The sequence below is a fragment of the Diospyros lotus genome, chromosome 4 (genome assembly GCF_014633365.1).
Source record: "Diospyros lotus cultivar Yz01 chromosome 4, ASM1463336v1, whole genome shotgun sequence".
NCBI classification, from domain to species: Eukaryota; Viridiplantae; Streptophyta; class Magnoliopsida; order Ericales; family Ebenaceae; genus Diospyros; species Diospyros lotus.
Window position 1 is genome coordinate 44,146,300 of NC_068341.1, and position 26,496 is coordinate 44,172,795.

Sequence of the window (26,496 nt, forward strand, 5' to 3'; positions counted from 1 at the left end):
GGTGATTACTCGTAGCTGAATTCGCAAAGCGACTATGGCGACTGCTTGTGGCACGACTCACTGAGCGACCACGATGACTGCTACTACCGTTTTCCTCATCTTGCTCATTGAGATCCAAGATTCTTCGAGTCCTCTCCATCTGGAAAAGAAAACATCAACACTTGAACCATAATGATTCTAATACTCGAATCCTCGATAAATACCAAATCATTTTAATACTTGAATCTTAATGATTCATATCACTTACTTACAAACCTAACTTGATAGCTAGATTACGTCACGTCAGACTAACCGTTACTGACTCAATCATTCTTTATTTCCACTAGTACCCCTGAGTCTCCAATCGGGGTTTTTTGCTAATTTGCTATGATACCAAATGTAACGCCCCATTTTCCCACAACGAGCGTTAACTCGAGATTTCGGGAATATATATATATATATATTTTTTTCAACATCGAACACACAACATAAGTCTCTCAATACATATTCCTTCATCATAATCATTTCTCGTCAATCCCGATCGTACCTTCTTAACATATCAGAATTTAATAATAAACTAAGACAGATATCAACAATCACATCAGTGGAAGCAAGATCGAAACCTCAATGATATATAACTGACAATTCCTTTACAATAACCAAATCGATATTTCACATGAAAATATCAAAATATTACATAACCTCTGAACATCGTAATCATGGACAAAACCTACGAAAACTAAACATAGCCGCTACATCTCGATGATATTCTTTCCCTTGGTGCCACTACTTTCACCTGGAACATTTGAATATTCCAGGGACATAGTCCAAATTAGATGCTGAATCATTTAAGTGAGAGTTCAAAAACGTTTTCATGCAGATATGAAAAATCATATACAAAATCGATAAATCCCGACATGCACCAGCCTAAGAGAATCCCACATAGCACTTAACTCTAACCGGGGAAAATGCAATCTCTCTAAAGGCGACACAACCACTTCGGCCCATTGGCAAAACAGTCCTGCTTAAGAGGGACAACCTCGGCATATGAACCCGGGAATCACCCCATTGTCATTGTTAGGCTTTACGCTCCAACTCAAAAGCATTCCAAAACCCAACGCAACCATAGCCCCAAGAGTGTCACATCAGCACTATCCTTGGAATCGACGTCACCTCGGCATTAATGCTATTGCTCAAAGGAACCTGGGGTGGTGTCCACTCGCAGCCCCGCCACTTGAGCCAACAACCGGGGTGGTGTCCACTCTCAGCCCCGCCACTTGGGTCCCGTAGGGTGAAGTCCATCTCAGCCCCGTCCCAAGTGGGTCACCCAGCATTAATCCTAGGTACGCATCCCGAGTGCTGTCACTCTGGGCTACGTCACAAGTTACCAACCCACGTCCCACATGGACAACACAAAACAAGCCAATGCCGAAAAATCATAACATGCATAAAAATCAACATCTCAATGTATGCAATTTACTGTACGAAATTCAATGCATGTGTAAATAACTGTTTGAACAACCATAATACACCAAGTCATAGGGATGAGCATTCACAGTAAACCATTCACATGTCACTCAAGGTCCCTTCGGGTAGAACCACTCATAAGTCAAACAAAGTTGGGGGCGAACACTCACATTTGGCGAAATTTCAAATTTTTCTCGACAAGCGCGGTATGCCTTGATTTGCGTGCCTGCCTCGATTTGCGTGCCTTCTAAAAACTTCGCACGAGTCACTTCGTCTCAACCCTCAAGGCACCCTAATCATCACATTTATCCAACAATTATAATTTTCCTTAATTTTCTCATATTTTTCCTATTTTTCTCCCATTTTCTTCTCTAATAATCCAAAATGAATATCTATACGACTATTTTCTCAAATATTTTTACATAATAATTTATAATTTAATTTTCTTAAAATAAATAAAAAAATTTCGAAATTACACGAAGTCTTACGCGCCCTCACGCGCGGGCGCGTGGCTGACTGGTTTGAACTGGCGCGTGGCAGTCACGCGTGGGTCGTCTTCTACCTCTAGCCGGCCGCCGGCGGTTGCTCCGATCGCCTCGAAATCGGTACCCCCCGGAAGCCCTTGAGAAGTTGATCCTATCCCCACCAAAATCAGGCCGAAAGGCCACCGGAAAGTGGCCCAAATGGCCAGTTGCAGGCGGCGGAAGGCGGACCACCTCAAACCCTCGGCCGAGTTCGAAACCCCCTCAAACCTACTCCAAAACGCCTCAAATTGATCCCAAAATGATCCTTGTCTCCCAGAGACCAAAAGCCCTCTATCAAAGCTCCAAAAATCGTTCGAAAACGAGCTCGATTTGGTTCCTCCTTCTAGGCCGAAACCCTTGGCTATTTATAGCCAAAATCCGCCCCCACGTGGCCGATCTCCGGCCAAGGCTTCTTCCCCACGCTTCCTAGACCACCCTAGGCCACTCCCTGACGACCCTAGGCTGCCCAAATCGCCAGAAAATTAGGCCAAAATCTCGGCCAAATCTGCCATGTACGTGCGAGATTCCTGAAAATTACAGTTAGGCCCCCATGAAATTTTGTTTTGCATTTTGGTCCTTATCCTCAAGCCCCTGATCTTTCTAACACTCTCACTAAGACCCTCAAGATTATTACTTCTCATTTCTCCCTTGAAACTTTCAAAAATTTATCGTTTAGACCTTCCTCGGGCAATTTTAGAAAATTACACTTAGGCCCGATTAATTTATTTGACCTTAAATCTACTCGATTCAACTTGAAACCACTTAAGGGTTGTTCTATACATTGAATACTAATACTTGACACTCTCCGTTGACTTTTTGGACGTCGTTTACAGCAATTCGGTAATACGACCTAATTGGCAGCTGTATTTTTTGCTGTACCGAAAACTGTTCCCGATCTCATCATAATTTTAATTGCTCGTCGATACTATACCATTTTCCTTGGCTATCTAGGGTCCGAGGTACTCCCTCTGATTAATTTGGTCATCCAAAGCTGTGTTAGTGTGCTCTATAACCTTATTTTTCCCAAAATTCCAATTATGCCCATCATTTTTATCTTCAAAATTATTTTCGGGTGTTACACATACTCCCCCAGACACTAGGTTAGGGTGATAAAAGCATATTAATAAATTAATTAACCGTTTGACGTGAAAACTGATATTTGTGATATTAACTCCTAATTGCTAAATGAATCAATATAGCAAAGTAAAAATAGACTCGTCAGTTGGGAAGCCGCCAAAAGTGTCATAGAGCTCGACTCTGAAATATATGAGGGAAAAAGATGGTAGCTAATCTTATTTAGGTAATACATATATCTGGTGTGCCAATTGAAAACTAGATCGCTCTTATTTTCTAAAGCATATGTTGTTGAGGGTTCTTATATATTGAATGATGTTTAATAGTAATTGTTTAAATTTTATTTTTTAAATAAAATTTTAAACAAAATAAGTTTTAATAAGTTTTGACCTAGTAAAAATTATTTTAAAATAAATTATTATTTAAAATTATAAGTTCAAATATCGTTATCAAACACATTTGTTTATGTACTAGCCTAAATAAATAAATATAAATATAACATAAATATAAATAAATAGTAATAATTGCACATGGTGAGGGAGCCAGCTATTAAGTAATAGTTTGTGGTGACGTTGCTCTCTCCACCCAAAATCATATTCAATTTATACATTTACAAATATTTATGCCAATCAATGAACTATTACTTATTTTTTTATTTTATTTATACATTTATAACACAAATCACTCCTCTAATATATATTATAAAAATAAAAAGAGAAGATTGTAAATTTTAATTTTATTATATTAATGTTTATTGTTTTTCGTTAGTTAACTTCAATTAAATATTTTTAAATAATTAAAATATCCTCATATTTAAAAAGCTTACTTCTCTCTCCACCTTTTCTCTAGCAATTGAATGATAGTCGTTATAATTATAGTCGATGAAAAATTGTTGTCTCTATTATTTTCTAGTGCCTTTTGCCTCCCCACCCATCTCAAGCCATTAAACAATCGTCGCCATCATCGTTGAATTCATATAGTCTTGATTAATGGGTTGTTAACGGTAACTATTGATTGTTTATCTTTTTTTTTAATTTTTTTTTTTACTAAAGTAAGTAAGAGAAAGAGATTTCTTTTATTGTTAATATACACGTGGGTGAGAATGAACAATCAATGTAAGCACTAACTTGGAAGCCTTTAGTTTAGGGTTATTGAGTTATAATGGCTTCCCATGTACGTGGCATTGCATTGGTCTCCTCCATAATGCGCCAACATTATACCTAACCATCGTTTAAGTTTGTATTTGGATGGGCTTCGGGGCTGGGTGCCAAAAAGCCATGAACAGAGCCTGAAAACCAGTCTAGAGGGACTACATGGAGGAACACTGATGGGCAAGCACCTTCCTTCCACTTATATTTTATGTCCTATCAATATAAATATACAATACTTTAATATATAAATATTATTAAAAATATCATAATTACCAACTCTGTTTAATTCTCAATTTTGGTATTAGAATAATTAATTTTCAGTCTAGGTTGGTCGTTATCAGTCCAAGATTGAAAGCAAGTTGAAAGTTATTAATAATAATGTTAAATTTAATTATTATTGAATTTATTTTATGCAGTTATATACATTTTTTAAAAAATTTCATATTCAAAATTGGGAAAAAAAGGAGTTTGAATCGGCCAAATTTATATTTTTGTCCCTATACTTTTATATTTTTTTGTGTGGTCATTTGAAATTTTCGTTATTTCGATTGTATCCATAAACTTAATTTTTGAGTTAATTTAATCCATCTACTTTAATATTTATTTTTTATATGCCAACCCAAACATTTTTGTTGTTTTGATTATACTTTTGCACCTGTATTTTTTAGTTAATTTAACATTTATACTTTTATGTATAAAAAAAAATATAAAATGAGGTGACAAAATACACGTCACACTCTGTTTACGTCAAAATATAAGGGTTAAATAGACTCAAAATTATAGGTATGGGGATATAATTGAAATAATAAAAATTTAAATTAAAATACGAAAAAAATCAAAGTATATGGATTCAAGTAATTTTAGAAGTATAATTGAAATAACAAAAAATTTAAATAATCACATGAAAAAAAATATAAAAGTAGAGAGACAAAAATATAGATTTGATTCAGTCTTATTTTCAATCTGGTCTAATCTAGACCGAACGAGTACGCTTAAGTTAATGTGTAATAAGTTTACATTATTCACCTTATTTTTAATACATTTAGTTGACGATGAAAGTATCATATTTTATAATATTTTATCAATTAAAAAAATTATTTCTAAACTGAAAAATCTGGATATTCTATACCACTTATTTTTTAGGGAAAAAAAGGATATTCTATATAACATTTCAAGAAAAAAAAAAATTCCCAAGCTAAGTTGGTGCAGGGGAACTTAGGGAAGCATTGGTGAGGCCTACAATGGAGTATGGCCCCTTAAGGCACATGGTGAAACAGTGCAACATTTTGGTGCTCCATGTTGATAAATACCCACCATGCACCTTGCTTGTCCATGTTCCTCAATTGAGTAGCTTTTCAACTTAAACCAAGCCTGGCCTGGCCTGGTACCCTGGCCTAGCTAGTGTTCTTCTGTAACAATGGCTTTTGTGATCTCAACTTGTTGCTGAATTAATGCAGCCTCCAATGGGGCCGCCTCCTCCTGGCATCGTAGCTTCCGGTGAATCTGGAACTCACCCAATTGCCAGAGAAGCTGATCAGAGAGAGCTTTCCAAGTTCTCCCAAACACTTCAATTAATCACCATGCCTTCTTCTGCCAGTGTTGACACCACCACCGCCAGCTGCAAGGTGGCTGAAGACGCCGCCGTCAGGGCTAGGTGGGTGCTGGACCCTCCCCGGCCGCCGGGCCTAGGCCGCAGGCTCGCCGACTCCATTGCTGAGACCGCCGTCTCTCACCGGAACAAGCTTCGGAAGCTCAAGGAGCAGCCTCTCTCCGGAACAATCTCAGTGCTGGAGGCCATCTTCCCCATCCTGGTATGGTTCAGAAGCTACTCCCCAAGCAAATTTAAGAATGACTTGCTGGCTGGATTAACCCTTGCAAGCCTCTGCATCCCCCAGGTGAATCATCATCGTTAAGCAGAATTAATTACTGGATTAATTGTGCCATACTAATACCAATTAGCTAGCCCTGATACATCACTATCGTAAATTTGTTCCAAGCAGAGTATTGGGTATGCCACTTTAGCCAAGCTTGATCCTCAGTATGGCCTCTGTAAGTAAGCAAACTAATATGATTAATTTGATGTTACATTGATCCATATATAGGCCTGTGTTTATATACAATATATGTGTGTTTTATGCAGACACCAGTGTCGTGCCGCCGCTTATTTATGCTGCCATGGGGACGTCAAGAGAGCTAGCCATCGGACCGGTGGCCGTAGTTTCATTGTTGTTGTCGTCCATCGCGCAGAAGTTAGAAGATCCTGACGCCAATCCTCTTGCTTACACAAGGCTAGTCTTAACTATAACCTTCTTTAGTGGTGTCTTTCAGACTGCCTTTGGACTTCTAAGGTATAGGATCTATCTCTTCTTCTTCTTCTTCTTCTTCTTCTTCTTCTTCTAATTCATTAATTGGTGTAATCATCCCATTATCTAGTACTGATTCTTCTTCTTCTTCTTCTTCTTCTTCTTCTTCTTCTAATTCAGGTTGGGGTTTTTGGTGGATTTTCTTTCACATGCTGCCATAGTGGGGTTCATGGCGGGCGCAGCCATAGTTATAGGCCTTCAGCAGCTAAAAGGACTACTTGGGCTCACTCACTTCACAAACAAAACTGATATCATCTCTGTCTTGAAAGTTGTTTGGACCTCAGTTCATCACAACCCGGTTAAATTCCTTCCCTCTTTAATCTTATGGGCTTCACTGTTAATTATATACATCGATCTAAGCCCCAGCAAAAAGCATAAACATTATTTATTTTTACTGTCTGTGTTCTTCAATTTGCAGTGGAATCCTTACAATTTCATCCTTGGCTGCTCCTTTCTGATCTTCATCTTGATTACCAGATTCCTGGTAATTAGTAACAATTAATTCACTCAGTCACAGTTAATCTCTGTTAAATAAAATTCTTTCTCCACCATTTGGAGGGCATCTTTTTGGATTGGATTCTTTGATCTGCAGGGTAGAAGGAGCAGGAAACTCTTCTGGTTACCAGCAACTGCACCCCTAGTTTCAGTCATCTTGTCGACGCTCATCGTTTTCCTGACAAGGGCTGATGAACATGGAGTTAAGATCGTGAAGCACATCAAAGGAGGCCTGAATCCAAGCTCAGTTCATCAGCTTCAGTTCAGCGGCCCACACGCTTCTGAAGTGGCCAAAATTGGATTGATTGTTGCTGTCATCGCCCTCACGGTGCGCGCCCCCCCCCCGCCCCCAACACACGCACGCCTCAAAACTTAAATCCCATATTAATATTCTTCAACATTAGCAATATTTATCCTTAAATGTGTTACTATATATGTTGTCTTCTTCAGGAAGCCATTGCTGTTGGTCGGTCATTTGCATCCATGAAAGGATACCATCTTGATGGGAACAAGGAAATGATGGCCATGGGATTCATGAATATAGTAGGCTCCTTCACTTCATGCTATACTGGCACTGGTAATTAAGCCCAAAACTGCAAAGCTTAACTATCTCTTTACTTCAATTACACACTTCCTTTATTTCTTCTTCTTCTTCTTGATCTTCAAAGGGATTAATTTTCTCTGGGCAGGTTCCTTCTCACGCAGCGCGGTTAATCACAGTGCGGGGTGTGAAACCGCCATGTCAAACATCGTAATGGCGATTACAGTGTTGTTGTCACTGCAATTCTTCACAAGGCTCTTGTACTATACCCCAAATGCAATTCTTGCATCCATTATCCTCTCAGCTTTGCCTGGCCTTGTTGACCTTAACGAAGCTTATTACATCTGGAGGGTTGATAAACTAGACTTCCTTGCCTGCATTGCTGCATTCTTTGGTGTCTTGTTCGCCTCTGTTGAGATCGGTCTCCTCCTTGCGGTACCCTTCTCTCTCCTTACAACTACTAACTTCACTTCTTTATAATCCCAGTATTCTAGTTCATGTGTATTCTAAAGTTGAATATAAAATTGAAAACTTGGGCGAGGATTATTTTTTTGGTAATGAACCCCAGATTAATGCTATATATTTACACATGAACTGCATGTTGTTTTCTTTTATTTTCCTTTCCATTTTCGTCGGTTCCAAACATTCCTCAACCACCCTTGTAGTTCATCAGGGCGGATATAAATGGTGTAGGACCGTTAGATGTGACACTGGCTTTGCCAAGTTGGGTCTGAAAAGAATGGAGCATAATCTGCACCACTGTTCATATGTAATAAGTTACAAGACAGTGGAAATTTTCCCGAGAAAATTGAGGGGAATCCTCAGAAATGGTGGGCCCTGATTCTATTCTGAAAAAAGTGGCAAGCTGAAGATCAGGACGAGGGAACCTTATGCTTTTGGGATTGGTTGGCGGAGATTTAATTAATTAATTAATTAATTTATGCTTTACCAGAAAAGAAAAGGCGCTCATTTGGTCAACTTCTCATGATGGAATCATGGAACAAAACAAAGTGCGCGAGATGTATCCATCCAAGAAGTTGGCCGGATGCATCCTGCATTGCTTCTTGATCTCCTGTTGCATCCTCCTGAGCAAAAGGGCAGGGACAGCTTCAGTTTCAGCTTTTTGACCCACTATAGGATTCCATCCATGTCTGGCGCCCGTTTGGCATTCGAGGAATGTTGACCAAGAAAATTACTGCTTTGTTATACAGAAACATATATCCTTTCTAGATAAAATGAAATTTCTTCTAGATACATATATATATATATATAAATTCCCTTTTTGTGCTTTTCCTTGTTCTTCCTGCCCTTGTTGATTAATTAGATAGAGACCGGAAAACCGGAAAGGCATGCTAAATGAGGATACTTCACCAACATTTAGAGTGGTAGAAAATTAGATAAGTATGCCCACAAAGTTTAGTCATCTTTGAGAGCATGTTTTTGTTATTTTTCTATAATTTGGTGGTACTCTGACTATATAAATTATATTTTTAACGAGATGAGAACGTTATTATAAAAAGACTCTAACAAAATAATTATATATTCTATGTCATCTCCTTATTTCTAAGAATAACAAAATAATTATATATGGCGAAAAATTAATAGTGTGAAATAGAGCAAAAAAACAATTAACGAAAATAAGATTCAATCAGTTCGATCATAATGTGATTTATTTTCATGAAAGAGGTAAATAGTTTTACCATAAAAAAATTAAAACAAAATAATCGATCAGATCTCACAAATTTAAAAATTCTAACACACACCCAATTATCCTCTGTCTATCTTAAACAAAATTATCTAATAGAGACATTACATACCTGTTCATTTAGGACTTCTACATTTGGAGTGGTGGACTTCGGGGTTGTGTCTAACGTCCTAAGCTCTCTACTACCACCATTGCTCCTAATGAGCTCAGATATATATAAAGATCAAAATATACTTCAACAAAAAATATGTGTGTGTGTGTGTGTGTTATACAAAATAGGGTGAAGATTAGGTAATTATAAGCCTCTGATATATATAAAGAATTGTTCTGATGGTAGTAAGATTATGGGTTGGATTTGCAGGTAATGATATCATTTGCAAAGATCATACTGAACACAATTCAACCAGGCATAGAAAACCTTGGAAGGCTTCCTGGAACCGATGTGTTTTACGATGTCAATCAGTACCCCATGACTATAAAAACGCCTGGAATTCTTACAATCCGCATCAGATCTGCGCTGCTTTGCTTTGCCAATGCCAGCTTCGTTATAGAAAGGTACCTCAGATCAGTACCCGAATCAATTAATAACTGTGTGTGTGTGTATATATATATATGCAGATGATCATCAGCTTGAAAGACAGCTTAATTTCATTTTTTTTTTACGTTTTTGGTTTTAGAATTTTGAAGTCGGTGGATGAAGAAGAAGATGCAGACATCAAAGGAACTGCTGAACGAGGAACCCAATTGGTGATTCTCGACATGTCCAGTAAGTATGTATATATATTGTATATATATGTGACATATATGTGATGATGTCTTGGAGTCGATCACCATCAGAAGGGCTATGCTCTTGGCTAATTTTTCTGAACCTCCAAATGTTTCTAGCTGTACTTGACTCCGAACCTGATCAAGACTTGCTCAACCTGCAAAAGGAGAGCAAGGCTTTATCCCCCAGCTGGTATATTCTCTAATGATCAAGTCAATCATGAATCTCGAGATAGAGTGATGCAATTAATGAGATTCTAAATCTTGAAATTCACGCCTTTATATAAGCATATTGTGAGGCCGATGAAAAGTCATGATCAATCATGCCATGTAGACAATCGGATGCAAGCCTGGTAGATCTTGATGAGAAGCAATATTGGACCCTACTAAGTCTGGGTCCAAATCTAATATTTTGGGTCAAATCATTCTTTTGGGTTTGTATGCCCTCAAGTTAGATTTTAGAATTTGGTTCACGAAATTTGTGATGCCTATTGCTTTTGGCCTAGGTTCGAGATGTCGTTGACTACATGTCATCTTGAAGAGCTCCCTTTTCTTAATTTATCTTAATATTAGGATAACTCATCATTAATATGCTTGATCGGTTCTTGATTAATAGTTTTTTGTTTTTAATTAAGTTGGAGGAGCAACTAATTTGCTTTCAAATAATCAATGTTGATCATAGACTTGATGAACATCGACACATCTGGAATTGCTTCTCTTGAGGAACTGCTAAAGGAGCTCACATCTCATGGCACCCAGGTAATGCAGCATTGTAGTACATTAATTGCACTTCCATTGACAAGGTTAATTAATGTTAAACAACAGAGACTTTTGCAAAACGTTAAATGAGACTCATTTTTGCGCCCCCCCCCCCCCCCCCCCCCCCCCACCAAAAAAAAAAAAAAAAAAAATCTCAAAAATTTGATTATCATAAGAATGTTTTAGGGTATTCGTTTAATTTTATGGACCCTCTTTTGATGATCGAATCATTCATCCATTATACCATTGGGAATATCTTTAAGATGTCGGGTTTACCCTTTTTGACATATAGCCTAATGTTGAGGTTTCCCTTAATTTGTTGTGCAGTTAGCCATTGCCAACCCTAGGTGGCAAGTAATTCACAAGCTAAGGCTGGCCAACTTCGTGAACAAAGCTGGTGCTAGGATCTTCTTGACTGTTGGAGAGGCAATGGATGCATGCCATGATCATGCTAGATCAATGGCTTAATTAGTAGTTTAATCAGCTGGCTTTGTGCTTGCTGCAGCCTCCTTATTGTGCTTAATTATATCCAGTCCCATACGACATACCTATGTACATGTAAGTGGGACACCAAATAAACCAAGGAGATGATCCAACACATTAGTGTTCTAATTAATCTCCAAATCAATAACAGCAAGCCAGAACAAGGCACCTCGACCTTCTTGTTTGGGAGATACAATGTTGTTGGGTTTCATATGTAAAATGAATGGTACCTGTAATATACTATAATATATATTACCTAATTTGAAGGGTACTCATAACTGGAAATTATTCGGGTCTTTGATGTTTTCCTTTTTGAAACTCTGAAAAGTCTATTTTTAAAAATTCGAAAACTTTTTAGGGCCGCTTGGTAATATTAGAAAAATATAAAAAATACATTTTCAATTTAAAAACAGATTTTCATCTACAAAGAGGTTAGAGAAAAAAAAAATTCATTTCTAACAAAAAATATTTATTTTTTTCTAGAATTTATTTGAATTCATTATGAAATTTATGTATATTTTTAGATTAAATAATTATTTTTATAATTTTTATATTAAAAATTATATTTACAAAAAATCTTTATTTATGTATTTTCTCTGTAATATTTTCGTTTTATTTTTTTTGAAAAATATTATTTTTCCATTTTTATTTCTTATTATATTCATTTTTCGTTTTCGTACAATCTAATTTGTAATCATAAATTTGATTGTACACTTAGACAATCATCAATTTCACATGGTAAATCAATAGATAATTAATTGACATTACTTAATCAAATATCTATAATTTAGAAATTGTGAGGGCTCCATAGTTTATGTAGACAATCGTTAATTTCAGATGGTAAATCAATAGATAATTAATTAACATTATATGATCAAATTTCTACAATTTAGAAATTGCGAGCAGGGCTCGATCACCTTGATATCTTTAATTAAACATTTATTTAACATTTGGGTTACTTAAAAGGAAATAATTAGAAACAAACCCTTTAAATTTTTACGAGCAAGATAAGTTGCTCGCCTATATAGCTAGCTTTGTGGATCGAATCCGATGATCTCTACATCTCCCCAAGAACTCGTTTTTGTTGCCCTACTTAGACTCCCTTTTGCTCCATGGTGATGGGACATTAATGGTTTCCATAACTCGAACCAGCTTCCTTCTAAGCCTAGAGCTTCATTGCCATATACATAGAGCTCTCTCAGCCCGGAATGATGAAACAGAACTTTATTGGTGCTCAGCGAAGCAATGAATGGGAATGCTTAATTAGCAAACTACCAAGAGGCTTATGTTCAGCTTTACACAAAAGATTTGCCACTCTATCCGTCACCTGCATTGACAAATAAAGAACTGCACGTGTTATTCAATATATATATATATATATATCGAAGAAAATGTCAATATATATGCATGTGTTCACATAATTAGTTTCAGATTAGAGAAAGATGGGGTTAAACCTTTCCTAAACCTGCCCTAGCATAGGGCACAGCTCTGTGATACCCAAGTGAAGATGAAGGACGTTTCCCCACATTGTTACTGCTCCTGCTTCTAGTTGTGATGCGTGGAGGAGACCTGTCCCATTTGCCATTAGGGTCGGTTGGAAGATTACTGGGTTCCTAATTAACCATAAACCCAAAAATTAGTTACTGATTATATGTCCAAAAACAGATTAATTAAGGCAAATTGGCATACCAAAACGCTTCTGCTTCTTGTTGTCACTGCGGGAGAGCCATGCCATCCGCCTTCCAGTACACTTGGGAGGCTGGATTCCTGAAGATGAGTACAATTAACTCTTAATTACAATTAAACATGTTAATTAACTCTTAATTAGCATTAGTTTTTGTACCAGGAATAGCACGGTAGCACAGTGCTTGAGGACTTCTAAGTTCATGCGCACATCATCAAGGCTCCTGTATATATGAAAGAAATAAAAACAACTGATGATTAAACTTTAAATCTGGCTTAATTAATTTAATTATATTTATATATTGCATCAAGAAATAAAGGTCTTAAGATTGGAGGTCAATTGTTTACCTATGCTTTTGCTCCCCGAGCCCAAAATAAGATGCAAGAGTTGCCATCTAAAAGAAAATCAGAAAAATAAATAAATAAATATATATATACACACACATAAGTAACTTAAGTTGTACAAAAATAAAAACGAGAAACGAATATGATACGAAATAGAAATGAAAAAATAATATTGTTTTAAAAAGTAGGAAATAGAAACATGGGAGAAACAAGTAAATAAAAAAAAAATATAGGGATACCCCTGATGCATTTATGTGCAATAATGTTTAGAAAATTCGAAATGACACCTTTTAAGGCATTTTCATATATTATAGTAAGTAACGATGACATTTTCATTATGAATCATTATATGATATTGAGGCTAAACTGTTCAAAATGGGAGAAAATTTGGAATTTCAGCCAAAAAAAAGAAACTAATTTCTCATATTAATTTAAGGACTAATTTGGCAAAAATGAAAGTTTGAGGGATATATGATCAATTTGCTTAAGATTGTTAGTGATAGAGTGAGTGTGTGATTAGTTAATTTTGAAAAATTTAGAGATTGATTAGGCAAATTTTAAAGCTAGTGCAAGTCAAATTGTCAATTTAAGAGAATGTATAATTAATTTCTCAAAAAAATAATTTTTAATTTTTGAAAACAATTTAGAATTTCAGGAAAAAAACTAATTGCTCCTATTATTGCATGCATGGCAAGTAATATATATATATATACCTTCATATTCCCAGCTCTTCTGCCAAACTTGTCCGTCAAAACGCCCAACGAATCGATGATGCCGACGGGCACCGGCGGCGGCTTTCCGATGTCAGCGAAGGCCTCCCTGATCCGAACACAGTCGAATCGGTGGATGTTGTGGCCGGCCCACACCCTGCCGTCGAGAAGGCTGAAAATCTTGTCGGCAACTTGGTGGAAGAACGGCGCGTTCTTGACGGATTCCTGGGTGATGCCATGGCAGCGGCTGGACTTGGAGGCCACCGCAGACAAATCCAGCGGCCTGATGAGGGTGCAATAGCTCTCCAGCTCCGTCAGCTTTCTCGGGCACACTACGATTGCCCCGAACTCCAAAACCCAGAACCTTTGTCCGGCTTTGTTCGGCACTGTTGTTTCTAAATCGAAGAACACAAGCTCTGACGATGAAGACGACGACGATGATGAGCCTTCTTCCATGGCGGCTGGATGCTACTGGTTAAGATGGAAAGGTTTTGTGGTTCCTGGTGTACGTATATATGTATATATATATATATACATACACACGAATGGATCACAGAATGAGGAGGAGAGAAGGGAAAAGGGGAAATTGCATTTGCATGGGGCTGGAAGAGGAATATTCTTGATCTGAATGTGGGATTGTTGAGATTGATTGTCTTGTGGTTCAAGTTAAATTTAGTTTCTGGATTTGGACAAAGGTGTCTTTATCTTCTTCGGGATGTCGTCTGTAAAGCCCTTCTGGTTAGCCTAGAATCTCGTTGCTGCAAACAATTGCATTGGTGGGAGGGAACTGATATTTTTATAAAGTTTTTTCCCAAAAAACAAAATCACTAAAGTTATCTAACCCATCGGCAAACCCGAGTTGGTTTTGCCACAAAATCTGTCGTCATGATGTTGGACAGGAGTTACGACCTAGATGGTATGAAAACGAAAATAAAAAAAAATATTTTTTTTAAAAAAAATAAAAAATAAAAAAATATAAAGATTTTTGTAAATATAATTTTTAATATAAAAATAACCCCACATTTTTTTAATATTATGAAATAGCCCCAAAACGTTTCTAAAATTACAAAAATGACTTCAAAATATATCTTTTTATTTTTTTTTATGTTTTTGACTTTTCAATATAAAAAATACTTTAAAAAAGTCAAAACAACACTCGAGACATTTCAGTGCATTATAGGTTAGGACCCAATGCATCAATTGTCAATTTTCTTTAAATATAACGTACTTGATTTTTGGTGTAAATTTCAACAATTAAGTTAGTGTTTGATATTAAAGAGCGAAATTAATAGAATAACAAGTTAAATGTTCAAGCCCTCTTATCTTTTAGGAATGTCTCATGGGCGTAGCATGGTTGGTTCTCAGGTAATAGATTGCATTAGGTTCGAGTCATGACAGTCGCAGTGTGAGAGTTTCATCTTCCTGTGAACTGATTCCTTGTGAGTATTATGCACTATGTCTCCTACCTGATACGTTGTCGTATATCGTAATTAACCTATTTCACGTACGTAAAATAATGTGTAGAGACCCTTAACCAGGAATTCCACCTTTTCAAGCCAAAGACTTATTTAGCCCTATCTAAGATTGTCTGAGTACGATTTTTGCTAGATCTTGTACCTAAGATGTAACTTTGGGATATAGTCTGAAAGTGGTGTGAAGCCCGTACTGCTGAGCCATTTTGATAACTATGACCCGAATGGTATGGGAAAGGTATGATGACACATGGCAATCTAAGCAACCTTTCAAATCTCTTGTTTAAAAAATTAAAAATTAATTACATTAATAAAATTTAAATTTATAATCTCTAAATAATATTTAATTTTTCAAATAATTTTATCACTATTTCAAATTTTATTTCATTTAAGAATTTATTTAAGAAATAAATTGTTACTACTAAATGTCACCCAATAAATTTTTATTTAAAATTTTAAATTTTTTTCACATGTACAAATATTCTCAATATATATTTAGGAGAAATATTAAGGTATTCAAGAATATCAATATTTTGCCTAACTAAAAAAATATTTTCTATAACTATAAAAAGTAATTTTTTTATGCTTAAAGAATTTTTTTTTTTTGTTTTTTATCTTAAATGCTAGGTTATACAGGATTAAAGATGAGAAAAAAATACAATACGAAATAGAAATAGAGAAATAATATTTTTTAAAAATATAAAAAATGAAAACACGAGAAAAATACATAAGTGAAAAAATATATAGGAAATTATCCCGACACATTTACATACAAAAAATCATTTTAAAAACGTCGAAACAATATCCTCGAAATGTTTTCTTTGGTTCCAAAATGTGAAGTTCTTAAGGGCCTCCGCAACTCAGCCCCAAGATTACAGCAGAAGAGGTAAATCACGAAATCCCACAACAAAAATAAAACACAGAATCCCTTACTATTTATATAGCAAATAAAGTCCAAGACATTTTAATTCTACCTTGTATACAATCTCAACCTTTGAGCTATGGCCTTGGCGGTCACAATGTTTTCTTCCATCATAGGTCATGAGGTACATCTGAAGCAAAGGAAAGTGAACAGGAGAAGGGATTCTCTGCAGCCTACCTTACGTAAATCCAATCGCATTCACCAAAACAAATTCCACGCGCATGCATACAATAAACCATAATTAAAAATTCAAGTTATTTCGCTTCATGTTTCTAAATTTTAAAATTTATTTAATTAATTTCTAAACATTTTAAAATTAACTATAACACACTTTTCTTCTTAATGATATTAAATAAATTAATCATACATCTCTAAATTTTGAATTGTTCGTCCAAACACTCTTAAACTTTTATTCTTTTACTAAATTAGTCATTTAATTTTCTAAAAAACGTTACGATATCTCCTAAATCCTATGAAAGAAAATAAGATAGTTAAGTACCTTAATTTAATTTAATTAAAGCTGTTTCTTATGTAGGGGTTTTTTGGTATTTTAGAAAAATTTAGAGACTAATTTAGTAAAAATAAAAGTTTATTGAGTGTGTGATTAATTTATTTAATGCTGTGAAGTGTTAATTTATTTAATATCGTGACTAATTTAGAAAAGCCTAAAGTCTGATTAGAGGAATTTTAAAATTCAAATAGTGTCTCAATCAAAAAGAGAAAAAATTATGATCAATTTATCAAAAAAATAATTTTTAACCTACAATTTAGTTTAACACTCTTATTCATTCGATTTAAATCAAATCGATCTAACCCTAAATCAAACTAGATTAAGATCGAGATTCTTAAAATCACAAACCAAAAACTAAACCTATTAAGGTCAAGACCAAACCAGTTCAATCAAATCTTAAATAATTTTTTTAATATAAAATTTTAAAAAATATACATACATATTTATATATATATATATCATTCAAACAAAATTTTTTGTAAAAGAAAATTAAACAAGAATCAACTAATTTACACTTTAACAATATATATATATATATATAATTTCATAGAGATATACATACTGAACAGAAAAATAAATAAATAAATAAAAATAAGAAGCTTTCATCCCACTAAGATTAAGGGCACTTGTTTCCTCAGATGATTTTACAGTGCTTCAAGTCCTTCACATTGAGTTTAATTGAGTACAAAAGCCACCCTGGGGGGTTCAAATTGCTCATACTAATGGTGTGGGATCACGGAACTCAATCTGCAGTGTTGAAAGGGAGTACGCATGTTGCATCCCAACTCAAGTAGAGCTACACTACCTCGCAGATTTTGCAGCCTTCAGGATCTGTATCTGAATTACGAAGGATCGACAGCTTTGAGAGGAGATAACGCGCTCTTGATCCTCTCCACAGCAGCCTGTAGGGTGGGAAGCGACGCTGCGTAGGAGATGCGAATGCAGCTGTCATCCCCGAATGCATCGCCGGGGACAAGAGCAACCTAAGAACCATGATCGTTAAGTCGTCAATCAGTGTACCTAATTAATCCCTTAAAACGTGCTTATGCAGGCAGTGATTTACCGTAGTGTCATTAACACGATGAGAGATCATTTAGCAGTGAAAGAAACTAATCGTTTGTCGAGGGCTTAAGTTTGTTGCATGCACTAGTGAGTACAGTTCTTGCTTGCCTATTTAATACATTTACCTGAGCCTTGTCCAGAAGATAGCGGCATAGAGACTCTGAATCTTTGATCATACCAAAGCCTTCCACATTTGTTCCATAGTATGAACTAAAGTCGAGGAAGAGATAGAAAGCTCCCTGCAAATGGGAAGTATGATAACCAAGAAATCGAGCTTTGGCTAGCATAAGGACGAGAAAAGATAAGAAACGAGAGACCAGGACAAGGCAAGGTAGCACCTGGTTTTAAAAGCCAAATATGCATACAAAAGATGAAGACCATACCAGGGGCTCCGATATTTTAACACCTTCCAATTCCACAAGACTCTTGACCAAATAATCTCGCCGCTCCTGAAAAGCTTTAACCATTGTTGAAACCACTTCCCCACCAGCATAGCCCAGTCCTAAAGCAGCAACAGCCGCTTTTTGAGATATACTGCTGGCACCTGAAGTGGCCTGGAATAGTCCATACAGGAATAAGATTGAGCTTGTTAATTGCACGTCAAGGACCTTGGTCAAGAGGGCCATCGAAAAATATGATTATTTTACAAAAATATCACTAAGTTCTAGGTTATTTCCGGAAGTATCACTACTATAAACCTAGGTTTATGCCTATCACAATAATTGCACATGTTGAAATGTCTTGACTTTCTACTAAACTTTCTTAACAATGGTTATTTGATTAATTTTGCTCATTTTGATTATTTCGATTAATACGGTTAAATAGGTTTTCACAAAATTTCAGTGGGGTTCAATTTTGTTATATACAAGTTTGATTAATTCAGTTTAATTGCAAATCACTCCACAATTGACCAAAATAACCAAATGTTGGCACCCCCATATGCACTACATGCTGAAGCAACGATGTGAGATCCGACTTCTGTGCAGCCCCTTCGCACGCCAGGGAGCCCGTGCAGCCAGACAGGCTGGGAGCATTGCAGGGCACCAGCTAGCTCAAGTGGCGGCTGCAGGGACATATAAAGCTAACATGCACGCGCTTCTCAAAGCTTAAGACCCGGCTATCCGGCACATGCTGGGTGGTCACTTACATGTGAGGCAGTTCTCTTGACCTGGGCGATTGTCCGTGGCGTATGCAAGGTCCAGCAGACTACCTATGCCACCTATGGGTGGTTGCTGACAATTACAAGGCACATTTGCAATTGGGTGTTGTCAACCACTACACATGTAGGAGCAGTTGTGGGTGCATCCAGCAGATAAGTTAGTGTTGGCTTTAGGGTATCCCCTTGAGTGGTTGGGAGTGTCAATTACCAAGGTAATGACCATGGATGGCTATATATAGGGTCTAAGAAGTTGGTAGAATTTTTCCACAAGAGAGACTTTTGGGAAAGTCAAGGTAGGATTTCTCTTTGTATTGCTTAAAGTAATAATGGAAGAGTGTTGACCCAAAGCAGTGTGTTGTGCTTGTGCAATCTCTGCGCCAGCATGTGTCATCAGTATTGGTTGGTCGAGACCAATTGCTGCGACTTATTATCATAAGGCAAAAAAATTGTATTTGTGCTCATTTTGGCCCAAACAGTTGCTAGCAAACATATAGATGAAGGTTCTAGGATGCAACTAACACAAAAGATCACCAAAAAAAGTAATGGATCTTTAGATGCAACGAGAAGGCATACCTGGCTTTGGATCTTTCCACATGCTGCAACAAAGTGTGTGGGACCAGCTAGGTATCCAAGTCTCCAACCAGTCATTGCAAAAGCCTGCAAGTATCCACATTCTTGGATGGTGAGCAGGAGATATTTGTCACCACATCATAATTATCAAAGAGGAGAAAAACAGAAAAGAAGCTTAAAGAGAACACAGTTGAAGCACCTTAGAAAACCCATTGACAGTCAGAGTCCTCTCCCACATGCCGGGCAAAGATGCAAAACTTGTGTGAGTTGCTGGTGCATAAATAATGTGCTCATATATTTCATCAGACAGAACCTAAATGGAATAGCCAAAGACAAATCAAAATACCAACGCTAGCCAAGTGGTTTATCCTCTAAAGAAACAAATCAAAGTCGCATGATAAATGATAGGGTAAATAGACAATACACCCCCCGAAATTTGGCTATTTGACTTAGACATCCCCTAAACTTTAAAATCGGCCCAATTAATCCTTAAACTTTCCAAAATTAGTCACAAGACCCTTCCGTTACTAACAGCATTAAGTAAATTGACCGTACACCTTATGAACTGTGGGTCTTTGGCCTAAACACCCCATGAATTTTTGTTTTTAGCTATTAGTCATGGACTTTTTGGGAAAGTCTAGGGACTGATTTAGCGAAAAATAAAAGTTCAGGGGATGTTTCAGCCAAAGACCCAAAGTTTAGGTGGTGTACTATAAATTTGCTTAATGCAGTTAGAAATGGAAACGGCATCATGGATAATTTTTTGAAAGTTTAGGAACTAATTGGGTCAATTTTAAAGTTTAGGGTGTCCAAGTCAAATAGCCAAAGTTTAGGTGGTGTATAGTCAATCTACTATAAATGATACTACTGTAAATTGACCGTACACCCTATGAACTATGGGTCTTTGGCCTAGACACCCCACAAATTTTTGTTTTTAGCTATTAGTCATGGACTTTTTGGGAAAGTCTAGGGACTGATTTGGCAAAAAATAAAAGCTCAGGGGATGTTTAAGCCAAAGACCCAAAGTTTAGGTGTACTATCAATTTGCTTAATGCAGTTAGAAATGGAAACGGTATCATGGAAAATTTAGGAACTAATTGGGTCAATTGTAAAGCTTAGGGTGTGTCTGAGTCAAATAGCCAAAGTTTAGGTGGTGTATAGTCAATCTACTATAAGTCATACTACCAGAAGTCGGGGATGCCTTGCGACTATTTGAGAAATCTCTTCAAGTAGTTCCCTCAGGTAAACAGATCCTGTTGGATTAGATGGAGAACAAAGAATCAAAAGTCTTGACTTCTCGCTTAGTTTTGATTCAAGAAGCTTTGGATCTAATAGAAAGTTTTTGGAGATGTGCGTTCGGAGAATCACAGGTGTTGCATCAGCCAACCTTGCCATTTCAGGGTAACTCACCCAAAACGGAGCTGGAATTATGACCTGAAGTATAAATGCCATATCATAAGAGTCTTTTACAGTGCAGGTAGAGCATATATTGTAACAACTTAAAGACAGCAACCATCACTTAGGTAATGGAAATAGATTATCTCAATTGTACCCACATTATCAACCTTCATGGCATACACATTGGAAAGGGACCATCCAAGAACAAACATATATCTAATATATACATTTCACACCATGTATATATCATACAGGAGATCCAGAGAACTACTGAACGGTGAAGAGCAGACTACACCCACCTCATCTCCTGGAGAACAAACAGCTAACACTGCCTGAAGGATGCTCTGCTTTGCTCCATTACTCACCAAAATCTGATCAGGTGTATAAGAGATTCCATTTTCCTCTGCCAAAAAAATAAAAAACCATGGAAATCCCCCTCTTAGCAAGAACAACGATTAGTTCAATTAGGAAAAGGAATTTGACAAATAGAAAATCAATTTACGCTTCAACTTGTGACAAATTGCTGAACGAAGTTCTAGGGTTCCTGCATTGGGAGTGTACTTTGTGTAACCTTCATGAATTGCATTAATCCCTGCCTAATTTCATTAACGCACAAAATATAGAACTAAGTAAAAATAACTAGTGATGCAAGAACTGGGGAGACCACACATTTTTAAACCCAAATTAATCAATCAGATAAGAGACCATACAGCAATTACCTCTGCTATTACAGCTGGGGTATCAAAGTCAGGTTCTCCAGCTGCTAATCGAATAACAGGGACACCAGATTGTACAAGAGCTGTTGCCTGGTCAGTTATAGCCACTGTCTTTGAGGGCTTCACTGAATTTACTCTGGGACTTAGTGAGATGTCAACAGCCATTTGCTCAAAGCTACTCATTGCTTTTAGGACTGTTGTACTGTGCATCTGCAGTGGTTTTCTGTTGCCCAAAGACCTTGTCAGAACCAGAAGTAGAGGCAGAGAAGAAATGGTATGCCAACAGCAATTAATAGAACAGAAGAATTAGAAATTTTACAATTATAAATTCACAGGATTGGCTGCAGTTAATAGGTTAAAACATTTCCCTGTATAAAGTTAAGGCTGTAGCATCTTCACATATGGAATCTTGGGCAATTCAGATAATTTGAAACATAACAACATGAAGATATTGGTCCTCCCACTTAATACTCTTCACCTAGAATACTCCCTATTCTTGCATACCTTAAAAGAACAGCATGAGATGTTTATTGACAAAACTATGTTGCTTTAATTACCTTTATACTTTTCATTTCTCCTTGAATAAGTCTAGATGCAAGTGTCAACTAGACGACTAGCTCACATTGCAAATCCAAGGCAGATCTAACCTTGTGGATTGGACATATCCCCTGGGGAAAAACAAAGAGAGACCCACATTCTTCCAAGGAGGAAAACTAAAATGAAGAAATAATAATGGAAGTGTATGTGACTTACCAAGAAAAAACAAGATTTAAACTTACCAGAAAATCTAGAATACTTGTGTGTGTACTCCTTTTAGCTCATTAATTGTGATGATGAATCGCTTCATCAAGGAGCCATGTCACCTTCATGGGACATAAGGCAACCTATAGGGCAAACCCCTTTCCATAACTCATGATTCAACCCATTCCTAAAGAACTTAGAAGCCTATATAAGGAAGAATTTTCCTCCATTAAGAGACACTACACTCTCCCTCTCCCTCTCTCTCTAAATCTCCTGTGTCTGTCTCCTTCACTAACTGCCTATGTTCACTCCTTTTCACCCTTCTCTCCAATGGCTTGAACCCCAAGCAATGATCCTCTTGATGCCATTAAGGGCATTCAACAATCTTCATGCAGGTATTTCCTTCCACAACTTGCAATTTGTATTTTCCTAAAACGAAACAGTTATCTCAAACCATGTAAAGGAAGAAAGACTCGTGGCTCAAAAGTCACATTAAGGAAATTTTGAAAAGGTCAATTCAACAATTTAGTTCCAAAAAATTCCCACTTGCACTTCAAAATAGTGCATAGTAATAGTCATGAATTCTTTTTCAAATTACTTGTTAACTGTTCTCTGTCACAGTAGGAAGGTAACTTTGGGTTGATACTTGTCATTGAAATGATATTGCCAAAAGCTAAGCGGTAAAAAGAAATTGAAAGAATCCAAACAATATAAACATCCGTAAAGTGACGATAGAAATGTGTGCATCACTACCCAAACCTCATATCTGAAAGAGTGTGTCAGATTATATACCAATCATCTTATCTAAAGTGATTGTTCAAATGTTAGGTAGCATTCTCTTCTCGGATTGGTCCACGTTTAGGGTGGTCTTGAATGCCCGGAATCTTTCCCTCAGATCAGTCTTGAACTAAAAAGCCCCTCAAACAGATGACAATGCACATGATAAGCCATTAACCCTCACCAAAAAATCCTAGTTGTCATGAGTCGGGCATTGGTATAGTGTATGAGGAATAAAATGGGTCCAAAAACATGGGAAGGTAGAATCCCCAAGGGGAGCAAAGAAAAATGGCACAGAGAAGTTGTTGCAGCACAAAGGAGCTGCAATGGAGATGGCAAAATTTAAAGATGCTGAGACAATGGCAGAAGAAGCTTCCAAAGAGGAGTTGGTGAGGCACTTAGGTGCTCATAATGTGCCACAGAGGAGTTGGCATGACACTGAGGAAGAAGTCCTCAGTCCAAGTGATAACAGTGCATTGATCCTGCTCAGCTGGCTTTTTGGTTCGAATATCTCACGCACGTGCATGGCCAAGTTCAATGCCTACAGTTTCTTAAGAGTAGCTGTATTAGAATCAGTTCAATGCCTACACTTGTTTAAGATTAGGTTTATTAGAACCAGTTGTAACAGCCAATAGAAGTTGTAGATATGAGCACAGGTTAGTAATAGGTCAACCCAAGTGTTCTATTTAAATCTCAGAAAAGTTCAAAATCATAATAAGATGTAATAGTGCTGCTATTTGCTATGAGCTTTTAGTACAAGTTAAATGTCAAGAGTTTAGTTTCCAAATAACAAGCTCTCCATTTTGTTTGGAACTTGGAAGCTGAACACCTTTTAAACCACATATCACCATGAATTCATTACTAGCAGTGATACAAAAGAAGTAGCATGTTTATCTTCTGCTTTAAAGCTTTCCTTATGCGCGCGCGAGTGTGTTTCTTTATTCTCCCCTTCAATTCTTTATTGTATCTGTTGCAAAACAAATACTGACATCATGCACCGTAAAACCCTTCTCTCTTCTTCTGAATTTTGAAATTTTATTACTGTAAAATGCTTTCTGATTCCAAGCAAGGTAGTTCCAAGATACCAACACGAGGCAGTAATTCACTGATCTCACGAACCCGAGGAGGAAATACTGATTGATTGGCGATTGGAGCAAATAGAACTGATATTAATCAGTCAATGAAAACCCAAAATAAATATACAAAAAAAAAATATCCATCAAACAAACGAACAGCTTTCAATCATCTAAAGCAGAAACCCATCAAGATCCAGGCTCAAGATTGTCCCTTTTCTTCTGCTTTGCCCTTTATTCTCAGTGTTTAAGTACAAACCGAGGCGAAAACAAAAAGGAACCCATACGAAGGGAGAGGCATGGTCTGCTTACTTGAAAGAGAAAGAGACTGATATGAAGAAATCTGAACGCAGGGAAGAACGAAGTCCCTCAAATTGATCTCTCAAAGCAATTCTATTGCCGCTGGGTGAGCCGCCCCTCAAAGAATAAGCAGCCATTTCTCACAAGTATTTGAGACGACAAGAGAGAGGCGTCGGACGAGCACTTTTCCGTCGCAGGAACGGCGGCGGAGGACCATTTGGGAAATTTGGAAAAATAGAACTTTCAAAAATTACTCTTCACATCCAATATAATTACTTCTCACAGCCATACCCGACAAAATTCTACCCCACCTTTCAAAAATCCTATTTTACACTGTCACCCGCAATCATACCATCTTTCTTCCCTTTTTACTCCCCACAGCCACTCACAACTATCCATCCACTCCATCTCTCTTTCTCTCTCATTATTTCTATCTCTTTCTCTCTCACACCCATCTCTCTCTCCCCCAAATACACACACATATATATATATATATATATTCACACACAAACTCACACACATACAGATACAGATAGGTAACACACAAACTCACACACATACAGATATACCTATATATATATATATATAAACATGCACGACTACTGCCATGGAACACTTCCTTGACCCCAGCGGTTGGGGAAGTTTTTTTTATTTTTATTAATTTTTTATTATAATAAAATAAACATAAAAAATAAAAAATATAAATAAATAAATTCTTTTTAAAAAGATACATATATCTTTAAATAAATTTAATTAATTTTTAAAGATATATATCTTATTAAATTAATTAATTGAATAACTAATTTTAAGTATATGTAACTTTAAGTAATTTAATAAGATAAATTGACTAATTTTAAAATTTTTTAAGTATAAAAAATTTAACTCACGATGATTTAAAATTTAAAATTAGTTAAAAAAATTATAATTATTTAAAATGTAGATATTTAAAAATAATTTATTTATTTGTATTTTTTATTTTTCATTTTTATTTTATTATAATAAAAAAAATTAATAAAAAAAAAATCGGTGTTTCCCAACTCCCAGTAGCAATCAAGGAAGTGTTTTGGCCACGGTCATACGTGTGTGTATATATATATATAGGTGTTATAGGTGTGTTTGTATGTATATATATATATATATGTGTGTGTGTGTGTATTCGGGGGAGACTGGAGAGTTCTCATGAAGAGACGGGTGTGAGAGAAAAAGAGATGGATGTAATGAAAGAGAAAGAGATATGGAGTGATTATGAGAAGTAAAAAGGGAAGGAAGATGATGTGGTTGCAAGTGGCTAAAGGGTAAAATAAGATTTTTGAAAAATAGTGAAAAATTTTGGTGGGAGTGGCTATGAAGAGTAATAATACAGCTATGAATAGAATTTCCCTAATGAAAAATAGAACATTTTACAAATCTTTGCAAAACTGAATTTTTTGAATAGACAAAACTGAATCATTGTTCTCTTTCATTTTTAATCTTCATTCTTTTATATCACCATCATTCATCACCGTATACAATAGAATGCGTCGTTGAAATCAGTTTTTCTTAGAGACACAAAAAGTTACGGGACCCAAACAGCTTCTATCGCTGCTAGATCTTTGCTCCAAAACGAAACCTTTTATGCAGATGGGGATGCTCGTTGTTGTTAATATCTTTGGTTCATACATAATACTTAAAGTGAAGTGTCTCATAAACAAGGTTGTTAAAATCGAGATTTTAAGTGAGATCGACAAAGGGTCCATAAAATCGTATCGTAA

The 26,496-nt window shown here is 36.4% G+C and overlaps 3 protein-coding genes across 5 annotated transcripts; 1 reads left to right on the top strand and 2 right to left on the bottom strand.

Annotated features, from left to right (window-relative positions):
- Positions 1-5,436: 5,436 nt before the first annotated feature.
- LOC127798661 (low affinity sulfate transporter 3) lies at positions 5,437-11,591 on the top strand. 2 transcript variants are annotated; one of them, XM_052332192.1, is made up of 12 exons: positions 5,437-6,090; positions 6,196-6,244; positions 6,336-6,543; positions 6,679-6,856; positions 6,977-7,042; positions 7,151-7,381; positions 7,504-7,630; positions 7,743-8,029; positions 9,661-9,854; positions 9,977-10,069; positions 10,747-10,823; positions 11,151-11,298. In XM_052332192.1, the coding sequence occupies exons 1-11, from the start codon at positions 5,647-5,649 to the stop codon at positions 10,784-10,786; spliced, it is 1,917 nt and encodes a 638-aa protein (XP_052188152.1). In that variant the 5' UTR covers positions 5,437-5,646; the 3' UTR covers positions 10,787-10,823; positions 11,151-11,298. The 2 variants fall into 2 exon arrangements, with proteins under 2 accessions (XP_052188152.1, XP_052188151.1); XM_052332191.1 differs by having other exon boundaries at positions 5,443-6,090; positions 9,977-10,065; positions 11,151-11,591.
- Positions 11,592-12,158: 567 nt separating this feature from the next.
- LOC127800337 (protein NEN4) lies at positions 12,159-14,532 on the bottom strand. Its single transcript, XM_052334892.1, has 6 exons — positions 14,048-14,532; positions 13,338-13,384; positions 13,150-13,213; positions 12,996-13,073; positions 12,761-12,919; positions 12,159-12,633 (listed from the first exon to the last, which is right to left on the bottom strand). Exons 1-6 carry the CDS (start codon positions 14,498-14,500, stop codon positions 12,541-12,543), a joined length of 894 nt encoding a protein of 297 aa, XP_052190852.1. The 5' UTR covers positions 14,501-14,532; the 3' UTR covers positions 12,159-12,540.
- Positions 14,533-17,525: 2,993 nt separating this feature from the next.
- On the bottom strand, positions 17,526-25,128 carry LOC127800707 (bifunctional aspartate aminotransferase and glutamate/aspartate-prephenate aminotransferase-like). Of its 2 annotated transcripts, XM_052335483.1 has the most exons (10): positions 24,758-25,127; positions 21,858-22,077; positions 21,641-21,734; positions 21,438-21,541; positions 20,926-21,174; positions 19,940-20,053; positions 19,744-19,827; positions 18,395-18,565; positions 18,137-18,250; positions 17,526-17,932 (listed from the first exon to the last, which is right to left on the bottom strand). In XM_052335483.1, the coding sequence occupies exons 1-10, from the start codon at positions 24,880-24,882 to the stop codon at positions 17,792-17,794; spliced, it is 1,416 nt and encodes a 471-aa protein (XP_052191443.1). In that variant the 5' UTR covers positions 24,883-25,127; the 3' UTR covers positions 17,526-17,791. The 2 variants fall into 2 exon arrangements, with proteins under 2 accessions (XP_052191443.1, XP_052191444.1); XM_052335484.1 differs by lacking the exon at positions 20,926-21,174 and having other exon boundaries at positions 24,758-25,128.
- Between the last annotated feature and the right edge of the window lie 1,368 nt (positions 25,129-26,496).